Source organism: Tupaia chinensis, unplaced genomic scaffold, assembly GCF_000334495.1.
Source record: "Tupaia chinensis unplaced genomic scaffold, TupChi_1.0 Scaffold000001_1, whole genome shotgun sequence".
NCBI classification, from domain to species: domain Eukaryota; kingdom Metazoa; phylum Chordata; class Mammalia; order Scandentia; family Tupaiidae; genus Tupaia; species Tupaia belangeri.
Genome location: NW_006159427.1, coordinates 8,545,172 through 8,569,671, shown reverse-complemented (window position 1 = coordinate 8,569,671; position 24,500 = coordinate 8,545,172). Strand labels below are relative to the sequence as shown.

At 44.0% G+C, this 24,500-nt stretch overlaps 1 protein-coding gene across 1 annotated transcript in view; it reads right to left on the bottom strand.

The window, feature by feature from the left end:
- The window catches only part of SVIL (supervillin), a gene marked incomplete at its 5' end in the record, with an annotated part of 127,309 nt that extends 103,611 nt beyond the window's left edge, over positions 1-23,698 (bottom strand). The window contains 4 exon segments of the mRNA XM_027771045.1: positions 142-293; positions 696-753; positions 15,228-15,319; positions 23,652-23,698. Coding sequence (XP_027626846.1) covers positions 142-293; positions 696-753; positions 15,228-15,319; positions 23,652-23,698 — 349 coding nt within the window.
- Positions 23,699-24,500: the final 802 nt, after the last annotated feature.

Below are 24,500 nucleotides of genomic sequence, written 5' to 3'. Positions count from 1 at the left end.
TGCTTTTAACAAAGGCATGCTTTGAAAAAAAGTTGTATGGAGGCAATTCACTATTGTGGAATATGTCATTTTCAAACACGATGAAAAGTGACACGTGCGGGCCCAGTGCCAGTGACGTAGGCGGGCAGTGTGCAGGCTCACCTGTGTGGGGGCTAGCCGGATCAGTGGCACGCATGTACCTGGGCGTGTCCTCCTCCAGCAGGCGGTGAGTCACCAACCCCGGGCAGCTCTGCAGGAGGATAGGCTGGGTGTCATTTTCGATTCCTTCCAAGCGCCTCGCAATTCTTTCTTTTCTGTGTGCGATACCAAAAAGGCAGAGTAAGAGATCAATTCTTTTTCCTTCTTTCTTTTCTTTTTTTTTTCTTTCTTTTTTTTTTTTTTGAGAGGCTTTTGCTATAGGATGCGTGCATTTGTCAGAAAGACAGAGAGGCAGAAAACAGGAAATCCCCCCCCGTTGCTACGCCACAATCCCTTCTCCTCCATTCTCCTCTCAGGATCTTGGGCACGCATGCCCATGCGCCTGGTGTGAGTTTAAGTCACCAGGTCCGGGACTTGAACTGCTGTCGACTACATGGGAGTCCAACGACATAGCCATTATACCAACTGCTGGTCCTGTAAGAGATCACTTCTAAGGGAAAACTGAGATCGGTTTTACCAAGCTCTCCTACTTCCCAATACGCACCGTAACATCTTACCTTTTCATTTCTAAGAAATCTTTCCTCTTTGGTTCAAAGATTTTTCTTAATTCTGCAACTAAAAACAAAAATAAAGTCCAATATTTAGAGGCTATGCATTTGTTTTATTCACTCGTACAACATCTGTTTACGGAACTCAAACTTCTGTCCTTGGTTCCCACGCATCAGTGATTGATGAAGCTGACGAAATACCTGCTCTGCTGGAGATTGTTTTCTAGTAGGGAAGGCACATGCCACATGGGTAAACATGTGTGCCCACAGAGATACACCCATAGACACACACACACTCATACTGGACAGAGACGTGCACTCTCACACACACACATGCATGCGCTGACACACAGATGCCGTGCGTTTACTAGTAAGTAAAAGCACATGGGGTATGGAAAGGGTCCTGCTTCCCTGAGAAGCTGAGAAAGGTCTGATTAGCAAGATCTCTCGCAAATTTTGTCAGAGGGCACGTGTACCAGCCAGAGGGACAGGGAAAGGGAGGAAGTATCTTCCCTCGGGCATGGTCACGCCACAATCCTTCCTCCTACATGTGTCCCTCCTGTGGGGAGCGTGGGCACCCACATGTGCCTGACATGCTTTCACACTGGCTCTGAGACTCCAGTTGTGCCGTTGGCCATGTGGAATCTAGCACTCTTAACCACCAGGCCACGAGCCGACCCTCTAACACAATGTTTTTAAGCAGATATACCAAGACCTGTTTGTTTAATGATCGGATGGTGCATGTGCTTGCTCGCCAGAGAGAGAGAGAGAGAGAGAGAGAAAGGAAAATGGCACCCCCAGTGGGGCATGGTCACGCCATAACCCCTCCTCCTCCGTTTCTCTATTCTGTTGAGGATTTGGACACACATTCACACATGCCTGGTGTTTTTTTCAAGCCACTAAGGCTGGGATTTAAACTGCACTTGTCCATGTGGGATCTGGCTCCCTTAACCACTAGGTTACTGGGCCAGCCCTCCCAATATCTGTTTTTAACTTCGTTAGGTTTAACAAAGATTTTATTAGGGAAAACTTTTATTATGGAAACATTTGTAAAGGTGGAGACTAGTACTACGAACCCCTCACCTTTCCCACCTCAGCCTATCACCTGGTGGTGGCTCACCGTACCTAACACGGCACTCAAGGAACCACGGTGTGGATTAACACAGGCCCTCGCCTCCCTCCTGGGCTCTCCTGGCAGCACATGCTAACTCTGGTCTCCTTGCTGTCATGTGGGGGGAGGATGGACAAAGCAATGTTCCGTACCCTCTGGCAGCTCCGGACAGCCAGAACAATGAGTAGCTGAGGCCGGGCAGCTGTCATGTGACCCTGGCCACAGTGGTGTCACTCAGATGGCCGAAGCTGGAGAATAAAGATCTACCTTCTCCTGGCCTCTTCACGCCTATAAATTCGCAACGGCTCATCTGAGTGGCTGTTACCAAGGACTCAGGAGGGAGTGGAAAGGCAAGGGGGGCTGGATTGCCTGGGGCCAATGGAATTTTCAAAGGCTGAGTCAAAAGAGAACCACAGTGAAAGAGGGTATGAATTTAATTTTCAACGGTTTCCTTTTATTTTTTTTTTTCCAGAGAGATTTTTGTTACAGGGCATGAGCACTCACCACAGAGACAGAAATCAACCCCCAGGGGGCATTTTTCTCCATTCTCCTCTTGGGATCCTGGGCATACACCCACATGCACCTGGCCTAAGTCTCAAGTTGCCAGGTCCAGGACTTGAATTGCAGTTGACCACGTCCAGCGCATTAACCACTATGCTACCTGCGGGCCCCTCAATTTTTTTTAAGTGATCATTTTCGGTAACAATCAAAATACACACACACACACACACACACACAAGTTTTATATTGCCCTTTGTGCTCAGAGCTATAAGCCATGTTTTTGCTTAGATTTAAATGACATCCACCTTAAAACGTTAGTTTGTTTTTTTGTGAGGTAGCTGGCTTCAGATAAAGTTTCTCACTCTAAAGACTTCCAAAAAGTCTCTCTCGGCTGGCCTCCCCAAGACCAGAGTAGCTGGAGGCAGCGGCGTGCCTGTGCGTGGGCTCTCACTGCCGCTAGTGATGCTCCTGCTCTGCCGTCATCATAGCGCTGCAACCCGCTACCCGGCCTCACCCGCGGAAGCATGGCTGATCCCCTCCCAGTTCACCAATTAGCCCTGGTGGGATGTCGGTAATAAAAACTGTCACGGCTGGTAGTACAGATCGTGAAAACATTTTCAAGGCTGATATAAACCAACACGTTTCAATTAATTATTTAAACCCCAAAGAGGAGAATAGGGTCGCATTTTTCATAAGATTGACTGCTCACATTGCAAGGGCTGCCCTGAAAGGTATGTCTTGAACCCGCCTCTCAAAGCCACTGAGAAACAGAGCGTATGGGCAGGGTCCTGAGTAGCACAAGGACAGCGTTTGTCCCCTCCAGACGGTCTCAACTGGGTGAGTATAAAAACATTCACGCATAGGGTGTGATATAACTTCCACTGGAAAAAGTCAGGGTAGACTCTTCCTTGTCCTAATAAAAGGTCATTAAAAATCACCTTCATTACATATAAAGACTTTATAGAAAGATTCCAGAGGGGCATGAAAAAGCTAAGCAACAAGTTGCTTCCTGCCTTTCGTTCTTGCCCTGACTCTAGAAGAAAAGGAACGAATAGGGGAGGACGCAGACCTCTCACCCAGCAGAAAGCTCTGCGGTCCTCACTGCCATTCCTGCCCTGACTCAAAGCCCGAAACATCTCAAATCACATGAGAAGGAGCAGGTTCTGGTGAATGTTTATCACAGACCTGAAGCTCAGGCGTGGGGCACTGGTGGCGAGAGGGCCAGGGTGCAAGCCAAGTGACCAACTGCCCACGGGCATCTTGGAGCCTTCCTGGACAAAATAGGCAGAGCCAGGGAGCAGTGAGCGCTGCCACCAGCCGGCCACCTACTGCAGCATGAGGACTCTCAGGGCAGCCCTGAACAGACAGAGGCACCACGGGGGCAGCACAGGCGTGACCCAGCGGTGGGAGAGATCACAAGGGGCACTCGCGGTCCTGAGTGCAAAATGCTCTTGTAAGGCCTGCTCTGCGGGAGGGGGAATCCCTGCCTTTACTGAATGCCCCCCCCCCGGCCCCTGCGTGTCTCCAAATGTCCTTAGGGACTGTCCTGGATTGAGAACCACTGAGACTCCTGGTTCTAGTACAAAGTACGAAGTACGGAACCCCAGACACCCACTCCCAGGTCACCCAAGTCGGGGCACTAGCCCAGCACTGTCCTAACTGCCTCCCGCCATCACTCCCGAAGCCGGTCTCCATCCACACAGCGGGTTCGGGACACAGCCTCAGTCCTCCCTGAGCCTCTGACTGCGGACTGAGAGCAGGTGGTAGAGGAGCCGTACTTTAAATGTATCCGTAAACTTAGTCATTCTTGGTGGAAATGTATACTTTTTTTTCTTTTTAGAAAGATTAAAAAAATTCCTTCAGCAAAGAAGTAATTATCTCCCAATCTGTTATTTCTAATACATTTTCTTTTTCTTTCTTTCTCTTCCTTTTCTTTCTTTCTCTCTCTCTCTCTCTTTCTTTCCCTCCCTTCCTTCCTTCCTTCCTCCCTCCCTCCCTTCCTTTCTTTCTTTCCCTCCTTTTGTTCCTTCCTTCTTTTTTCTTTTTTTAAGGTTTTTGGCATAGAGTGTGTGAGTTCACCAGAGAGAGACAGTGAGATGGAAAGTGAGAAATCACCTCCCCGGGGATGGCCACACCTCAGTCCCTTCTCCTCCATTCTCCTCCTGGGGTTTTGGGCACGCACGCACATCCACTGGCTTAGATTTCAAGCTGCTGGGTCTGGGACTTGAACTGCAGTCAGCCATGTGGGAGTCCCACACCCTAACCACCATATCACCTCTGGCCTCTCTAATACATTTTTAATGACCAAGATTTGCTTCATTCCTATAGACATGAGACTACAGGAAAGAAATACTGTGCAAGACAAAAAGAAATGACAGATATTTTGAAACTGGCTTCTTTATTTATCTCCAATCTATAATTTAAAAATAAAATTAGTAAAACAAACATGTAACTATATTTTAGCTACATCATGTTTGTTTTATATGGTTAGTAATAAATGTTTACATTACTAATTTATTTTATTTTTAAATTTAATTTTATTTATTCATTTGCATATTTTTTAATTTGACCAGAGAGAGAGAAAGAGAGAGAGAGGGAAAGTGAGAAAGCAAGCCACCCAGGTCCAGAACTCAAACCCTGGTTGGCCATATGGGAGTGTCCAGTGCCTTAACCACCATGCCACCTGCTGGTCCCCTATATTATTAATTATCAATATAAAGCTAATACTAAAAATACCATGCAAGAAGTCACCCCTGCTGTGGAAATCTGCTGTAACTCGATAGTTTCATTTATAGAGACTACCTACAGTTCTACGAATGTTATTTTCTGATAAACTTGGAGGTTTTTTCCCTTTTAAAATTTAAAACACTGTTACGCAATTTCAGACTTACAGACCATTTAAAAGATATCCTTTGTAACTTGTTACCAGTTTCCTACATTTGGTATATTTTTGGCCTTCTTTCCCTCAGTAGGTACATGTATATGCGTTCATGTATTTATGTGCACACAGGCACATGTAGCTACAGAACATATTTTCCCCAACTGTTTAAAAATAACTTGTAGCATGATCCCCTTTGGTCTCGAGATTCTTCAGAGTGTATTTTCTAAAAATAAGGAATAAGGACGCAAGCAAGTTGTCAAGGCGCTGGACTTCCACATGGCCGACTGCAGTTCAAAGCCCATACCCTGTGGCTCGAAATTCATGCCGGGCACATGTGTGTGTGTGCCCAAAATCCTGAGAGGAAAATGGAGGAGAAGGGATTGTGGCGTGGCAATTCTCCCAGTGATTTCTCATCTTCCCTTTCATTGTCTGTCTGGTGAGAACATGCACCTTGTAACAAAAACCTATCTGAAAAATTAATTAATTAAATAAAAAAAAGAATTATTTAAAAAATTTGATTCAACAATCATAATTCAGTTGATTATGTGCTGCGTCATAATTACAATTTATAAATGGCTTAGCTTCTGGACCAGCAGTTGGCGTAACGGCTGTGTCTCTGGACTCCCATGTAGTTGACCGCAGTTTGAGTCCTGGACCGGGTGGCTTAAACTCATGCTGGGCGTGTGTGTGTGCATGTCTAAAATCCCAAGAGGAGAATGGAGGAGAAGGTGTGGCCATCCCCTGGCGGGGGTGGGGGTGTGATTTCTCACTTTCTCTCTCTGTGTCTTTCTGGCGACCGTACACCCCCTATACCAAAAATCTCTCAAAAATAAAATAATCAAAACCGTAAGTGGCTGAGCTTCAATAATAGTGCCGTGATAGTGCCATGATAGATCCGTAAGTAAACCAGTGCAGGCGCTCTCATTTCCAGCCCATATGACATTTCCACTTTGCCTGCTAATCCAGTACGACCTTGATGCGCACTAACTCACCCCTTTCACACCTGCCTCCCTGGCCTGGTGTCCTTGGGTGAGTGGTGCAGACACGTGCTCCCAGGGCATTGGGGATGCTATGGATCTGTTTCTGTAGCTATTTCTGGTAGGAGCAGGTCCGTTTTCAAGTCAGTCAATTTAAGGGGATTTGAAAGTAGGGCTATCAGATTTCATATAGTGACTTAACGACCTAATACACTTGGTATTAAGAATATGTAGCACTGATATTTGGGATCATTTGCTCTGCGAGGTACTTTGCTGGGGAAACATGGTTCCTTCCGTGAGATCTGAGAAGCAGGACTTCTGCTTGACTTCAGTCTCTAAACTTGAGTGCAGTGGGATATCCCTGAGACATGGAAGCAGTGGGGTGCTGCCAAAGAACACTTTTCTTGCCTCCTTCCTCTGATAGCCTAAGAGTGCAGGCCAGATCCAGAATATTCTGAATAAGGGCCTCCCCTCTGCCGGAGAAATGTAATGCAGTGTAACTTTTTATTTTATTTTTTTTTTAAGAATTTTACCAAGGACCAGCAGATGGCATAATGGTTACGTCGCTGGACTCCCACATAGTTGACTGTGGTTTGAGTCCCAGACCCCGTGGCTTAATCACCCTGAGGGGTGATTTCTCGCTTTCTGTCTCTCTGGAGAGTGCACACACTCTATAGTAAAAGTTTCTCAAATAAAAAAAAAAAAAAGATTTTTGCCATAGAGGTGCACACTCACTGGAGAGAGACAGAGAGGGGGGGAAATGTGAAATTAACCCCCAGAGGGAGATGGCCATGTCACAGTCCCTTCTCCTCCATCCTCCTCTCAGGATTTTAGGCATGCAAGCACATGTGCCTGGCATAGTTTTCAAGCCACTCGGTCTGGATTCAGACTGTGGTCGGTCATGCAAGATATGGTTTCTTCAACCATTAAGTCAAGAGGTCAGCCCAAAACTCTTACCTTCATCACAACAAAGCATCTTTAAATGTAAAGATATAGAAGTGAAAAGTAAAGAAATGAAGAAATATGAGGCTAACACTAATGAAAGTTGAAGAAACAAACAATTTCAAACAAAACTTCAGAACAAGGAAATTTAAATAAAAATACAGGAGTGCACTACATGACACTAAAACAGGCAACTTTTTAAGAGGTCATGGAAATCTAAATCAGTATGCACATCGAAGCAGGACATCAAAGTACTTGAAGCAAATACTGGGAACCGAAATGAGACTAAGATAATAACCACATTTATGCTTGAATACCTTCTTAATACCTTGGGCCGACCCATGGTGTATGGTTAATGTGGTTGGATACCACATGGCTGGCTGACTGGTTCAAGTCCTGGACCCAGTGGCTTGAGATACATGCCAGGCACATGTGTGTGGGTGCCCAAAATGCTGAAAAGGAGGAGAGTTGGAAGAAAAGGGATTGTGGCATAACCCCCTTAATGGAGGGAGGTGTTTTCCCACCTTCCTTCTCTTACTCTCTCTCCCTGGCAAGTGCATGCACCTCATAGCAACATCTTTAAAATAAGGTCACCCAAGTCGGGGCACTAGCCCAGCACTGTCCTAACTGCCTCCCGCCATCACTCCCGAAGCCGGTCTCCATCCACACAGCGGGTTCGGGACACAGCCTCAGTCCTCCCTGAGCCTCTGACTGCGGACTGAGAGCAGGTGGTAGAGGAGCCGTACTTTAAATGTATCCGTAAACTTAGTCATTCTTGGTGGAAATGTATACTTTTTTTTCTTTTTAGAAAGATTAAAAAAATTCCTTCAGCAAAGAAGTAATTATCTCCCAATCTGTTATTTCTAATACATTTTCTTTTTCTTTCTTTCTCTTCCTTTTCTTTCTTTCTCTCTCTCTCTCTCTTTCTTTCCCTCCCTTCCTTCCTTCCTTCCTCCCTCCCTCCCTTCCTTTCTTTCTTTCCCTCCTTTTGTTCCTTCCTTCTTTTTTCTTTTTTTAAGGTTTTTGGCATAGAGTGTGTGAGTTCACCAGAGAGAGACAGTGAGATGGAAAGTGAGAAATCCCCTCCCCGGGGATGGCCACACCTCAGTCCCTTCTCCTCCATTCTCCTCCTGGGGTTTTGGGCACGCACGCACATCCACTGGCTTAGATTTCAAGCTGCTGGGTCTGGGACTTGAACTGCAGTCAGCCATGTGGGAGTCCCACACCCTAACCACCATATCACCTCTGGCCTCTCTAATACATTTTTAATGACCAAGATTTGCTTCATTCCTATAGACATGAGACTACAGGAAAGAAATACTGTGCAAGACAAAAAGAAATGACAGATATTTTGAAACTGGCTTCTTTATTTATCTCCAATCTATAATTTAAAAATAAAATTAGTAAAACAAACATGTAACTATATTTTAGCTACATCATGTTTGTTTTATATGGTTAGTAATAAATGTTTACATTACTAATTTATTTTATTTTTAAATTTAATTTTATTTATTCATTTGCATATTTTTTAATTTGACCAGAGAGAGAGAAAGAGAGAGAGAGGGAAAGTGAGAAAGCAAGCCACCCAGGTCCAGCACTCAAACCCTGGTTGGCCATATGGGAGTGTCCAGTGCCTTAACCACCATGCCACCTGCTGGTCCCCTATATTATTAATTATCAATATAAAGCTAATACTAAAAATACCATGCAAGAAGTCACCCCTGCTGTGGAAATCTGCTGTAACTCGATAGTTTCATTTATAGAGACTACCTACAGTTCTACGAATGTTATTTTCTGATAAACTTGGAGGTTTTTTCCCTTTTAAAATTTAAAACACTGTTACGCAATTTCAGACTTACAGACCATTTAAAAGATATCCTTTGTAACTTGTTACCAGTTTCCTACATTTGGTATATTTTTGGCCTTCTTTCCCTCAGTAGGTACATGTATATGCGTTCATGTATTTATGTGCACACAGGCACATGTAGCTACAGAACATATTTTCCCCAACTGTTTAAAAATAACTTGTAGCATGATCCCCTTTGGTCTCGAGATTCTTCAGAGTGTATTTTCTAAAAATAAGGAATAAGGACGCAAGCAAGTTGTCAAGGCGCTGGACTTCCACATGGCCGACTGCAGTTCAAAGCCCATACCCTGTGGCTCGAAATTCATGCCGGGCACATGTGTGTGTGTGCCCAAAATCCTGAGAGGAAAATGGAGGAGAAGGGATTGTGGCGTGGCAATTCTCCCAGTGATTTCTCATCTTCCCTTTCATTGTCTGTCTGGTGAGAACATGCACCTTGTAACAAAAACCTATCTGAAAAATTAATTAATTAAATAAAAAAAAGAATTATTTAAAAAATTTGATTCAACAATCATAATTCAGTTGATTATGTGCTGCGTCATAATTACAATTTATAAATGGCTTAGCTTCTGGACCAGCAGTTGGCGTAACGGCTGTGTCTCTGGACTCCCATGTAGTTGACCGCAGTTTGAGTCCTGGACCGGGTGGCTTAAACTCATGCTGGGCGTGTGTGTGTGCATGTCTAAAATCCCAAGAGGAGAATGGAGGAGAAGGTGTGGCCATCCCCTGTCGGGGGTGGGGGTGTGATTTCTCACTTTCTCTCTCTGTGTCTTTCTGGCGACCGTACACCCCCTATACCAAAAATCTCTCAAAAATAAAATAATCAAAACCGTAAGTGGCTGAGCTTCAATAATAGTGCCGTGATAGTGCCATGATAGATCCGTAAGTAAACCAGTGCAGGCGCTCTCATTTCCAGCCCATATGACATTTCCACTTTGCCTGCTAATCCAGTACGACCTTGATGCGCACTAACTCACCCCTTTCACACCTGCCTCCCTGGCCTGGTGTCCTTGGGTGAGTGGTGCAGACACGTGCTCCCAGGGCATTGGGGATGCTATGGATCTGTTTCTGTAGCTATTTCTGGTAGGAGCAGGTCCGTTTTCAAGTCAGTCAATTTAAGGGGATTTGAAAGTAGGGCTATCAGATTTCATATAGTGACTTAACGACCTAATACACTTGGTATTAAGAATATGTAGCACTGATATTTGGGATCATTTGCTCTGCGAGGTACTTTGCTGGGGAAACATGGTTCCTTCCGTGAGATCTGAGAAGCAGGACTTCTGCTTGACTTCAGTCTCTAAACTTGAGTGCAGTGGGATATCCCTGAGACATGGAAGCAGTGGGGTGCTGCCAAAGAACACTTTTCTTGCCTCCTTCCTCTGATAGCCTAAGAGTGCAGGCCAGATCCAGAATATTCTGAATAAGGGCCTCCCCTCTGCCGGAGAAATGTAATGCAGTGTAACTTTTTATTTTATTTTTTTTTTAAGAATTTTACCAAGGACCAGCAGATGGCATAATGGTTACGTCGCTGGACTCCCACATAGTTGACTGTGGTTTGAGTCCCCGACCCCGTGGCTTAAAAACCCAGAGGGGTGATTTCTCGCTTTCTGTCTCTCTGGAGAGTGCACACACTCTATAGTAAAAGTTTCTCAAATAAAAAAAAAAAAAAGATTTTTGCCATAGAGGTGCACACTCACTGGAGAGAGACAGAGAGGGGGGGAAATGTGAAATTAACCCCCAGAGGGAGATGGCCATGTCACAGTCCCTTCTCCTCCATCCTCCTCTCAGGATTTTAGGCATGCAAGCACATGTGCCTGGCATAGTTTTCAAGCCACTCGGTCTGGGACTTGAACCTCAAGTGAGTTCCAGCACCTTAACCACCACGTCATCTGCTGGCCCTACGGATGGCAGCCACTGATAGAAAGACAAGAAGCTTACAGAGTAATTACAAAACTAGAGGTACAGGGAGGAGTGGCAGCTCCGGACTGTGGTTTTTTTCTTGGAGTAATGGAAACGCTCTAGAATTGTGTGGAGATGGGTGCACAACTCCGTGAACATACTGACGGCCACTGCATTATATATTTTAGATGAACGGATTGTATGGTACCTGTAATAAAGCTGTTAGAAAAGGCAGACGAGGGGCAGGGCCCATTGCCTAGGGATTAAGGAAACTGGAATAGCTGGCCATGGTTCAAATCCCCACCACTCTGGCTTGGAAACATGCCAGGCACATGTGTGTATATGGCCCACATCCTGACAGGATGGAGATATGCAGCAGAAGGGACTGCAGCGAGTGTGACCAAATGCCCCATCAGAGGTGCTTTCTCCCTCCACCTCTCCCTCTCTCTGTCTCTATCTCTGGCGAGTGCACATGGCCACTGGCAATTAAAGAAAAGAAAGTAGAGTAATATATTTGTCTATTTCATAATTACTAAATGGAAAATATATCTTAATTTATATCCATTCTCTAATGATTCTGAACTCTTTGGTTACTTTTTTGGTGATACACCAGTTGTGTATCAGAAGTCACTTAGACAAAAAGCGAGGACCATTAATATGTTCAGTTTCACAGAAGAATCTCTCTCTAAATGAACAGAAAGAAACTTCTGTAGACTTATGAACATAAACCTCTATGTCATTAAAGTAAAATAATAATCGATTCATTTTTGAGTAGTCTATTTGCCAAGAACTAATAGACAAAACCATGAACATATTAAGACGGAGAAACAGGGATTGCTGGTAACGTCTGGGTCTTTTCCAAAAGTGTCTGTCTAAATTCATAAAGAGAAAAGACTATGTGAAATGAGGTTCCAGGAATTTAGATAAAATTCAGGGAAGGAGGGGCATTGGTATTTAAAGATTTAAGTGACCTCGGGGCCAGCAGGTGGCATAGTGGTTAAGGCACTAGATTCCCACACGGCTGGCCACAGTTCAAGTCCTGGACCCGGCATCTTGAAATGCATGCCAGGTGCATATTCCCAATATCCAGAGAGAAGAATGTAACAGAGGGGAGACCAGCAGTTAGCGTAATGGCTATGTCGCTGGACTCCCATGTAGCCGACCGTGGTTTGAATCCCGGACCCGGTGGCTTAAACTCACGCCAGGTGTGTGTGCATGCTTGTCCAAGATCCCGAGAGAAGAATGGAGGAGAAGGAATTGTGGCGTGGCATCCCCCCTGGGGGGTGATTTTTCACTTTGTCTCTCTGTCTCTCTCTGTCTGTCTGGCGAGTGCATGTGCCCTATAGCAAAAACCTCTCAAACGAGTGCCGGGTGCCCAGAAGAAAAACCCCCCAAAAAAAAAAAAAAAAAAAAAAAAAAGAATAGAACAGAGGGGATTGTGGTGTGGCCATCCTTCATCCTTCTGAGAGTGTGATTTTTTTTTTTTTTTTTGCTTTCTGTCTCTCTGTCTCTCTCTGTCTCTCTGGTGAGTACTCATACCTTATAGCAAAAAAAAAAAAAAAAAAAAACCTCTCAAAAAAAAAAGACCTTGTATTTGAGGAACATAAATTTGTTAATATTTAAAATTACCATCTTTGAAGGGCTAGCAGGTGCCATGGTAGTTAAGGCGCTGGACTCCCACATGGCTGACTTTGGTTCAAGTCCTAGACCTAATGGTTTGCTTTCTCACTTTCTCTCTCTGGTCAAATTAAAAAATAAATAATAACAACAAATTAAATAAGTAATTCTAAAAAAGGATCATCTTTGATTTGTGAAAATTACATTTTTATAATCAGTTATAATAATTTTCTAGTAACATCGGTTAATAAATTTGCATGTTCCAATTTTATTATATATAAAATTACTCTTTATTGAACCTTAAAGAACCTAGCATCTCATACTGTTTTTCATTTCCCTAATTCTAGTATCACCTATGATATTGGTCACCATGAAAAGGACTGGAGTAGAGAAGTGGGGACAGGACCCTCTAAATGAACAGAGACAAACTTCTATTCATGACTATTTCAAACTTTGCCTAACCTGCTATTGCTAAAATTAATCTGTTCATTTGTATAGTTTGCTTTGGTCAACTTCATAGGTTTTTATTTTATTTTTTTTTAGGTTTTTGCCATAAGGTGTGTGTATGCTCGCTGGAGAGAGACACAGAGAGAAGAAATTACCCCCCGCCGAAAAATAGCCACACTGCAATCTCTTCTCCATTCCCCTCTCGGGGTTTTGGGAAAGCTGTACATGTGCCTAGCATGATTTTCAAGCTGCTTGATCCAGGACTCAAACTCTGGTTGGCCATGTGGAACCCACTGCTTTCACCACCATGCCACCTGCTGGCCCCAACTTCATAGATTTTTTTTAAACTAAGTTTGGCTCGGATTACATTGAGTTTCTTTGTCTTTCAAAAAAGTTCTAAAAATGGGAAGGCCCATTCACTTCCTGTCTGGTGTGCACACCCATCCATGTGTACAGCTCTTCAGCCCCTATCTTACCTTGAGTGTGATCATGTAACTTCGTTGAACACGTGGCAACAAGAGCTCATGAGACATGAGGTAGTCCATTTCACTTCCACGCACCATGAACTATGCGAATTTTCCTTTTCATATGAAATCTCATCTCCTCCCACACATCATTGTTTTCGCCCTTCAGAGCAGCATGGAACACGCCTATATTTCAGTTGATAGTGTTGCAAGTACTTGAGGATGGTAACGTACCCATTTACATTTCTTCATCAGTCAAGTCCCCGATGACAGGCCTCATCTGACTATGTCTGGCCCTGCTACCCATTCAGCTCCTCGGGAGATATTCTAGTTTGTCAGTGGGCCTTCCAAACTGGATTTAGTTTCTTTTTTCTTTTCTTTTCTTTTATTTGGGGGAGAGGTTTTTGCCATAGGGCGCATGCGCTCGCCAGACAAACAGAGAGAGACAGAGAGACAGAAAGCGAGAAATCACCCCCCAGAGGGGATGGTCACGCCGCAATCCCTTCTCCTCCATTCTCCTCTTGGGATCTTGGGCACGCATGCACACGCGCCCAGCATGAGCTTTAAGCCACCGGGTCTGGGACTCGAACTGCGGTCGTCTACATGGGAGTCCCAGTGATGCTAACTGCTGGTCCCTGGATTTAGTTTCCATTAAAAGAGTATTTCTTCTGGTCTACTTTATTTTGGGTTTGATCTTTGTTTTCTTTGTTTTTGTTTTCCCTTTCATAGTAGGGGAGAAAATCTTCCCTTCCATCAAACCTGTTTCTTCTCAAGGAAAAGTTTACAAAGCTTGATTAGGATGGAGACAGTTTATGAGCCAGTACTAAATGATCATTCCTTGTGCCAGAGTTACAGTTGGTGAAAAAAAGACCAAGCAATTTTTAACTTTTTCACAGACAAAACAGGGAGGGGACTGGTTTATAGCAGGGTAAAATATTTTAAAAATGTATTGCATGCACACCTTTAGCACTGGAAATAGTTATGCGTCAAACATGTGCAAGTGCCTACTTGAGGAAGAAGAACAAAGATTATGGTGTAGGTCACGCCAGCTGCTTGTAGCCCAGTACAGAGCTACAAGATATTAAGTGTAGAAGTCATAATACTGGGGAGCAGCACATGGCATGGGGAGCAGCCTGTAGGGGAAGGGGGAGTGGGTGGACAGAGAAGAACTGGGGGTATAGGCAGAAGGAGAAGGTTAAAGGAAGAAAGAAGAGGCAGGGTTGATTCTATGCTCTCTCCTTCCTTACCCAGCCCCCAGAAAAAACTTGTGGGTGCCGAAGATTGAAAGGAAAGGGCAAGTATTGGGTCATCAGGAAAGTAATGATGTATTTTTCTATGTTTTCCATGCAAAAATGCATCAGGACTCCTGAGGATCTAATAGAAAGGTGAGGTTTACACCTGCAAGAAGATGAGGCTGGCTCCTTGGGACAGCGGTAATGCACTACTCAAGGAAATCTAGATCCCATGGCCAAGGCTCTTTTTTCAATTATTTATATTTATGTTAATACTATGAATTTCTTTTTTCTTTTCTTTTCTTTTCTTTTCTTTTCTTTTCTTTTCTTTTCTTTTCTTTTTTTTTGCACCTAGGTAATGACTTCAGCACTGCCAGGGGTGTTGGGTGTTGCATCCCCAGCCTGTTCAGCCTGGTACGCACTGGGCATACACATGAGTGTCCAAGATTGGATGGGCTGGAGTACGTTAATTGAACCTAATTCTTGGATGAAGAAAGGGAGGAAAGGAGACAGAGCTGGAGGGTAACGGGAGAGGCATCCTCAGAGACACCCCCACCACAGGACGCGTATGCCCAGACGCTGGTTCACCATCAAGGAAAATCTTACCTTTAGGAAGTGCAGCTAAAACCTTAGCTTCGATTCCTCTTTTCTGGTGAGCAAGTTGTTCTTTATTGTCAAGTGAGAACTCGTTCTGAAAGCTAAAAATGATTTCATGAATAAAGTATTTATGTTTAAATTAAGATGTACGATGCTAAGGGAAAAAAAGCCAATGCAGAACATAAACACTAGGGGGCCAGGAGGTGGAGTGGTGGTTGAGGCAGTGGACTCCCATATGGCTGACTGCAGTTCGAGTCCTGGAGCTAGGAGTTCCTTTCTGACTTCCCCCCACCCCCCAATTCCTGCCATCCTGCCCCATCTTTCTCTCTAGTGTTGCGTAGGGTGATGAAAACAGTGCTGGGAGTCATCTGCCTACGTTCAAACTGACGATCTCTTCCAGACAGTGTAAACTGTGTAAGCGTGGATTAATTACTCAACCTCTCTGTGCCACCATTTCTTCTTCAGAAAACCAGCAACTTGTCTAGATGGCCCTGCTGCCCACAAGTATTAAAGGATGTTACAGTAACAGATGCCTTGAAGCAACCAAGACATCAAAGCACGGTCCAGAGGTTGGAAAGGCCCATAAAATTTTGTTGTGGAATAAAGGAAAATGAGAGAGAAAAGGAGCAATTAACCAAGCACTTCCTTCGTCCTCTTTCTCTATCCTAAGCATCCCAGGTCTTGTCTGGGTTATCTCCACATCCCCGACAGTACGACTTACTTAGTGGTGACTGGTAAAAATGTTTAACAACTGCCTCTGTCTGCTTGGCCCCTAAGAAAGTTCTGCCTTGTAGTATTTCCTGATGGTATAAATACAGTGACACTCCCCCCTTTCTCCATAGGCTCAGGTATCTGCAGTCAACTGCAGCCTGAAAACAGCTGAGCCTAGTATGTACAGAAGATATTTTGAGAGTGAGAGACCACATCTACATAGTTTTTAGTAGAGTGTACTGTTATAATTGTTCTATTTTATTACTGCCTTTAATCTCTTTCTGTGCCTAATTTATATAGTAAATTTTATCTTGGCCAGCTGTGTTGCTGGAGCAGTAACCTAACACTCCACAATGCTCAGGTCACATGAGAAGGTCCTGGGTTGAGCCCCGAGATCTCCTTGCAGGGTGCGTGCTTGCCCTAATCCTGGTGGGCTGGGGCTGTGGGTGGATCGCTGCATAGGGACTGTTGGAGGCGCCTGTCCTTTTGTCTATTGCTCATGGAGGAAAGAAAAAAAATGCAACCTCTGAAATATTGACCTTCTTAGGTCTTTAACCTTGGGGTACAAAGGTCACCTCCTATTTCCAAAAATAACCCTCTGTATGTCTCTATTTTCCCCTCCCTTTCTGTCTATCGAAAAGGTCAGGGCCAGATGGTTTGTACAGTAGTAAAAGGCAACATTCAGCAAGGCAATCTCCCACAGGAGGGTTTCCAGTTCGGGTCCAGATATCTCCTTGAGTGTTCCTGGGACACAGCTGCCCATGACCTGGGTCTGGCGAAGCCTGGTCGTGGGTCCTGGTGTCAAGACCCTGTTGGGGGCTCTTACTTTCTGACTTTCTCTGGCTCTCTCTCTCTCTCTGTCCCTCTTGCTAATGGAAAAAATAAATAAAACTTTAAAAAAGAGAAAAGCTTAATGAAGCCACTAATGAAAACTAAGAAACTAGCCCTGAATTAAAGCACGGTCAAAAGGTTACTGAGTGTCTTCAGGGTGGGATTCATACATCATCACCTGACACCCAGCTCCATGTGCACTGACTTCCTCGAAACAAGGTACAATGAGTGTCAGGCCCTCTAAAGCTCAGCGTTTTCATAGTTGTCAGAGACTCAGGGGAAGCCAAAGTTCTGTTAAAGCTCTCCAGCTTCTGAACATGGTTTACTCTGAACACTGTTCTTTCCACCTGAGGTCCCTCTCCAGCCTCCTTACATCTGGGTTTAGCCTAAGGGATGAACCCCTAGACACCAGTACCAGACTCATATAAACACCTCTGTTTCTTCCTCTTACGTATCGTGTTCTTTGCCTATTTGTTCTTTTCACGTGTTACAGGTATTACACAATATTTAAACATCTTTTTTCAAATTATGATTTTAAAATATTTTTATTTTAATTTCATTTTTTAATATTGCTTTTTTTTTTTTCTATAGGGCACGTGTGCTTGCCAGAAAGACAGAGAGAGACAGAAAGTCAGAAAGCGGGAAATCACCCCCCAGGGGGGGATGGCCATGCCACAATCTCTTCTCCATTCTCCCATGAGTCTCAGGATCTTGGACACGCACGCACACACGCTTGGCATAAGTTTTAAGCCACTGGGTCCGGGACTTGAACCATGGTCGACTACATGCAAGTCCAGAGATATAGCTATTATGCCAACTGCTAGTCCCTAATATTGTTGATTTTTAAAATACTTTAAAAGTATTAAGTTGGATTAGTGAATGATTACTACAAAATACTTCAAATGTATACTTCAATTCACATGAAACATTTTACATCCATAATTTAAACTGTTGATGTGATAACCTGGGGTAAAAGACATTGCAAATACTGAGAACAGTTAGAAGGGCACATATTTGATAACATTGGTTATAAGACCCCTCCTTCCTCTCTTCCCTCCTTCACTGGCTCTTTTTTTTTCCTTTCATTCTGTCTTTCATCTTTAAAATAGTGTATAATTGGGAAAACATCACTCCTTCTATCTTTGCTCACTTTGTAAACATGCATGAAAACATTAGCATATTTACATACAATGAATATTTTTACAACATGCTCTTTGATGACAGATATATATTATTGTAAACTATTTCCAGGCAGTAGAAAAAAAAAAGCTTTGATTTGTTTTTCTCTTGTAAATTTAAGTTCATCATTTATAGTCTTCAAAAACTACTTGCACTTGAAAATTCGTAACTGCCCTAAATATATCTTTCTTGCACCCACCATCCACCATCCACTCTTTACCAAATACTTTCTCCCCTTATTGTCACTAGTAGTATCCACACCCATCCTCTTCACCCCCACATCTTCAAATCTCTCAACCTCTGCCATCAAGTGCAGACACTCAATACAAATCAGGTGGGGATATACAATGTGTATCTTTCAAAGTCTGGTTCACTTTGCTCAACATTAAGTCTTCTATATCTATCCATTTTGAGTCAAACAATACAATCTCATTGTTTCTTATAGCTGTGTACTATTCCAAAGTATATATATGCTGGTTTTTCAACCCAATTGTCGGTTTTTGGACACTTAGGTTGGTTCCATGTTTTAACAATTATAAATAATACTGCAATATTGGAGCCAGCAGGTGGCACGGTGATTAGTGTGCTGGATTCCCATGTGGCCAACCATGGTTTGAGTCTCAGATGGGGCAGCTTGAAAATCATGACAAATCAATCAATCAATTAATGTTTAAAAAATGCTGCAATAAACATGAATGTGCACATATTTTGCGTGTTTTCTTGTCTTTTGAGTAAAAACCAAGAAGTGGGATTGCTTGGTCATATGGAAGATCTATTTGTAGGTTTTTAAGAAATCTCCATATTGTTTCCCACAGAGATTAGACTAATTTACATTCTCACCAACAGTGTAAGAGAGTTCCCTTTTCACCACAGCTTCGCCAACCCTTGTCATTCTTAATTTTTTTCATCTCAGCCATTCTAACTGGGGTTAAATAATATCTCATTGTAGTTTTAATTTGCATTTTTCTTAAGACAAAATACTTTGAACATGTTTTCGTATGGCTTTTGGTCATTAATAAGTCCTGGAGAACTGTCTGTAATTCATTTGTCCATTTTTTAATTGGATTATTTTTTTTTAAAGTGGGTGAGCTGCTTGAGTTCCTTATATATTCTATATATTAATCCCTTATCTGAAGAAAAAATTGAAATTACTCTCTCCCGTTCCAAGGGTTATCCTTTCACTCTAGTTACAGTTTCCTTCGCTGTGAGGAAGGTTTTTAGATTGATATAATCCCACATGTCTATTTTAGGGACACTTGTCTGTGGTTAGGGGTCTTATTTAAGAAATTTTTCCTTTTTCAATGTCTTGAAAAGTTTTCTCTACCAGTAGTTTTGTGGTTAGAGGTTTAATATTTAAGTCTTTGATCCACTTCTAGTTAATTCTAGGTAATGGCGAGAAATAGGGGTCCAATTTCATTTTTCTGCAGATGGACATCCAATTCTTAGTCTATTTTTAAAGTGTACGGCTGTGAAGTGGACACGCTACTGGAATCCACACGGCACCCTTTACATGTCATCCCATTCTACTGCTGCTCTCCCCTGCTCCGGCTAAGTGACTGACGACTCTGTGGAGGTGGGTGGCAGGGAGATCAGGCACAGCAAACTGGGTGGGAAAGTGTGGATCTGGCTCAAGGGTGGCCCCAGCTGTGACTCCCGGGAGACCCCTCAAACCAATAGGAGAAACCAGGTTTTTAAAAAGGTCACACCTCTCTCCCCTGGACTTTCTGTACCCAGGAGCACTAAGATGCACCCAAACACAGGAAAGTACCGGCAAGAATTCCAAGGGCAGACAGTGACACAGTGGTAAAACTCCATGTTCTGCAAAGCAGTCCCACACAAGGAGGTTCAGGGTTCTCATCCAGAGACCTCCCTGAGCACGCGGGGCACAACTGTGCCTGTGATGGGGCTGGCTGAGGCTAGGGGGTAGACTGCAGCGTTGAAACCCTATTAGGGATGCTGTCTGTCTGACAAGTAAATAAATACTTTCTTAAAAAGAAAGAAACAAATTCTGACCACTTATTGGGGGTGACTTCTGATTGTTTAATGGCTTAGGAGACACAAACTTCCCAAGAGCCCTTCCATTGCCCCCTCTTTTATTCGGAGTCCTCCAAGGTGCCAAGAAGAGCTCTCTCCTAACGCTTGGGACTGGGACTGCAAGGCCCCAAGCCTACACACTGGATCTAGCCCTGCCTCAGCAAGTACCCCCCTGCCTCAGCAAGTACCACTCCAGGACCAGGGGTCTCTGCAGGAGCAAGCTTTGTAGGTCTTGGCCTGTTGCACAGTTCAGCCACAAGTATGAGCCTGCATTTCAGTATGAAACCAAATGTTACAGATTTAATATTTTTTAATTTAAAATTTAAAACTTTCTAATAGTAAGAAACACTTTCTGTAGTTTTTTTTTTTTTTTTTTAATCTTTTAGAGAGATTTTTTGCTATCAGGCATGTGTGCTCACTGGAGAGACAGAGAGAGATAGATATAAAACAAGAAATCAACCCCCGGGGGGGTGGGCATGCTGCAATCCCTTTTCCTCCACTCTCTTCTTGGGATTTTGGGCATACATGCACGTGTACCTGGTGTGAGCTTGAAGCCACTGGGTTTGGGACTTGAACCATGGTCAGCTATGTGGGAGTCCAGTGACGTAGCCCTTTAGCCATCTGCTGGTTCCCCTTATGTAGTTTTTATCCAACTACCCTGGTCTTTTCTGAAACAGTGCTCACTTTTGTTTGTTTTCTTTAGGTTTTTGCCATAGGGTACATGCACTTGCCAGAGAGAGACAGAGACAGAAAGCAAGAAATCATCCCCTGGGGGAATGGCCATGCTGCAATCTCTTCTCCTTGGTTCTCCTCTTAGGATCTTGGGAACACATGCACGTGCAGCACCTGGTATGAGTTTAAGCCACTGGGTCCGGGACTTGAACCGTGGTTGGCTACATGGGAGTCCAGCAACATAGCCATTACGCCAACTGCTGGTTCCCTCTTCTCAAGATTTTGCATGCACATGTGCCTGGTAAGATTTTCAAGCCATCAGGCTCAAGACTCATTCTGTGGTTGGCCATGTGGAAATCTAGCACCTAAACCACCACACCATAGACTGGCCCCACTTGCTTTGATTTTTAATTGCCAGGGGGTGCAAATGGTAGGCAGAGAGAGGCAGAGAGAGAGAGCGTAACAGCACCCCGCAATGGGGAGTGGCCACACTGCAGTCTCTTCTCCAGTTCTCTCTCCTGTTGGGATTATGGGCTTACATGCCTATGGCCAAGCATGCTTTTCAAGCACTGAGGATGGGATTCAAACCGCAGTCAGCGATGGGGGATGGGTTCCCTTGATCATCAGGCTATGGGGCTGGCCTCAGCATTCACTCTTTTTTTTTTTTTTTGGAGAGGTTTTTTTTTTTTTGCTATAGGGCGCGTGCGCTCGCCAGACAGACAGAGAGAGACATAGAGACAGAAAGCGAGAAATCACCCCCCAGAGGGGATGGTCACGCCGCAATCCCTTCTCCTCCATTCTCCTCGCGGGATCTTGGGCATGCACGCACACGTGCCTGGCGTGAGTTTTAAGCCAGTGGGTCTGGGACGCGAACTGCGGTTGACTACTTGGGAGTCCAGTGACATAGCCATTATGTTAACTGCTGGTTCCCAGCATTCACTGTTAATAACAACATTTTTCATATCCCTATCTTCCATCCTCGTTGCCTCTCAAAGATGAATGAAAGAATGGAATGGAAGGGGGCTGGCTGGTGGCATGCCAGTTAAGGCACTGGACTTCCACAAAGCTGACAATGGTTTGAGTCCTGGACCTGGCAGCTTGCTTTCATACATTCTTACTCTCTGGTCAAATTAAAAATAATGATGAATGAATAAAATTAAAGAAATAATTCTTAAAATAAAAAGAAAGAAATGGAGGGAGAGAGAGGGGGAGGAGAGATAGACTGAACTCTTTCTAAAAATAAAAAATAAAAAAAAAAAACTCCCTTACTTGATGGACATATTACAAAAGGACATCCTACACTTAGAGGCAGTGAGAAGACAGACAATAGCTTTTGACGAGTTTGCAAAAGACACCAACATTCCAGTCTCCAATGATCTAAAAGACATTGCCCCTGCTTCCAGGAAAATCTTTTTTTAAATGTGTCCCACTAACCTACTTAAATGCCTAGCAGGAGCAACAAAGAGGGATTTACCAAAGGGCCAGCAGGACTCTGCAGTCCCATCTTCTGTCTTTCACAGGGTGGCATGGACCCCGAAGGCAACCCCCACGCAGCGCCCACAGTGTGAAGATCCCTGCAATAGTGATATTCCAGTGACAGGATTTGGGAGCTGAACCCCCAAGCCCACCTGCTTCTCTCTCGTAGCTGGTACCTCTGCACTGGATTTCAGCAGGCGGGCTCCGGGGGCTCGGCCCATGCCACCCTTAACACCGTGGCAAGTGGGCGGAAATCTGAACAGGTACCTACATGAGAGGACACCACAAGCTCAGGACAGGTGTCCCTGTGAACCACCGTCCTCTGAGATGTCTGACTTTCAAATTCATGCTTTTCTGTGTCCTTGGATAAGCAGTGCCTCCTGCTTCCCTCCCCTTCCTTTTCTTTTTTCTTTTCCCCCTTGGGCACTTTTTAGCTCCATTACAATAAAGCCAGCCTGCTAGGGACATGCTAGGAAATAAACTTCCGGTTACACGAGAAGCCTGGCGGAGATGAGAAATGCAGGTGTGTCAGGCCCTGTATTCATGATGTCATGCATGGATGTCCCGAGTCACCGCTCTAATCCACCTCATGCTTAGACACGTCTGACTGTCTGGGGTGTGTGCTCCCTGGGGTGCTCACAAGACCAGCCCTACCTTTTCAAGTGCAGAGATGAACAGACACCGCTTATTCCGATGTTCCTGAGACCATCAGAAAACCCTCTTCGGTAAAGGAACAATGTCTCACACGTGGGGAACAAGTACATCTGAGTGGGATGAAGGGCAGGTCGGGGTGGGTCCTTCCAGCCGAGCGCTTAGGGGATGACATTTGTGGCGCTACTCGAAAATACCAAGCCCGGTTCGGTCTGTGATCTGTTAGGAAGCACTGAGCTACGGGTACCTCATTTCCCATAGGCGTCTGCTTTTCAGTTGTCTTATCTCAGTGACGATATCCTGTGCAGTTTTAGCACATTAGGCAAATCGAATCAGGACCCAGAACATCTGACGGCCAAGGGAAGTGGAAGAGCAGAGAGGTTAGGAGAGAGAGGGTCAAAACCAGCCACTGAGAACTCACATGGACAGACGGATGTGTGGGAAGATGCGTGGATGGAGAAAGGGAGGGGGGGTGGGAAGGAAGGAAGGAAGGATGGGTAGAAGAAAGGAATGGAGGGTAAGACAGAGGGAAGAGGACAGGCTGAACCCTTTCTAAAAAAAATAAAAAGCTCTCTCATTTGGACAGATTACAAAAGGACATCCCAAGCTTACAGGCAGGTGCAAGAAGGGAAAGTGAGAAGGCACCACCCATGGGGCATGGTCACACCACAATCCCTTCTCTTCCATTTCTCCATTCTGTCAGGATATTGGGCACCCAAGTTTCTCAGGCTGCTGGGGCCGAAACTTGAACCGCATGGTCTGCCATGTGGGATCCAGCTGCCTTAACCTCCAGTCCACAAGCTGACCCTTAACAGAATAATTGTGAAAGGTACCACAAATCTTCAAAAGTTAAGATTCCTTGAGCGAAGGCCACTTTACCTTAGAACTTTTCGTGGATGTGGGTATCCAACGAAGCTTAAGTTTTTCTTGTTGAAATCTAAGGGAAAAAAGAAATAATATAACATTAAAATAGTTACACAATCAGTTTTTAAAAATGTAATGGGGAAGCAGTCTTCAAACTCCCTTTGAACATATATTTTAAGAAAAAGGAAACCATCAATCAGATAGGAAACACGAATACGAAAATAACAGTGCCTAAGGATTAAAATCTACAGACAAATTTTACATAAGCAAGTTTTGTCTTGTTTTGTTTTGTTTTCTCTCCTGGAAAGTAGCCAACATACTCTATGAGTCAAAAAAAAAAAAAAAAAAAGTTCAATGCTATCATTCCAAATTGTCATGGCAACGAGAATAACTGAAAGCAATTAAATACTGAATAACACAGCTAGATACCTAGAAAGAAAAGAATTAAACAATTTTGGTCAAGGTAACCAGAAATGTTGAAAGCAATTTGCCTGATACATTTGAGATGCCTTTAAAGAATGAGGGCAGGGCAGGGGCAGGGATGGTGGGTAGGGAAGAGATGAGGAGAGCAGTGCATACCCAGGTGTATCTTTATTGTTTTCATTAAAGTCTAAACAATAACAACAAGCCAAAACAACTATACTCATTTCTTTTCCAAGACAAGACATACATTATGTAGAGACAGCTGGTAACAATCCCACACAGGAAAAACACACACCCTGAGCGAACGGGTTAATCAAAACCAGGCTCGGACAAAATTTATAACCAGCCTAATAGCAAGTAGTCTGTTCTTATAGCTTTTGGCACAGTCACCATTTGTCCACCAAGAAAACCACAAGTAGACCACTTACAGAAACTTCTTTC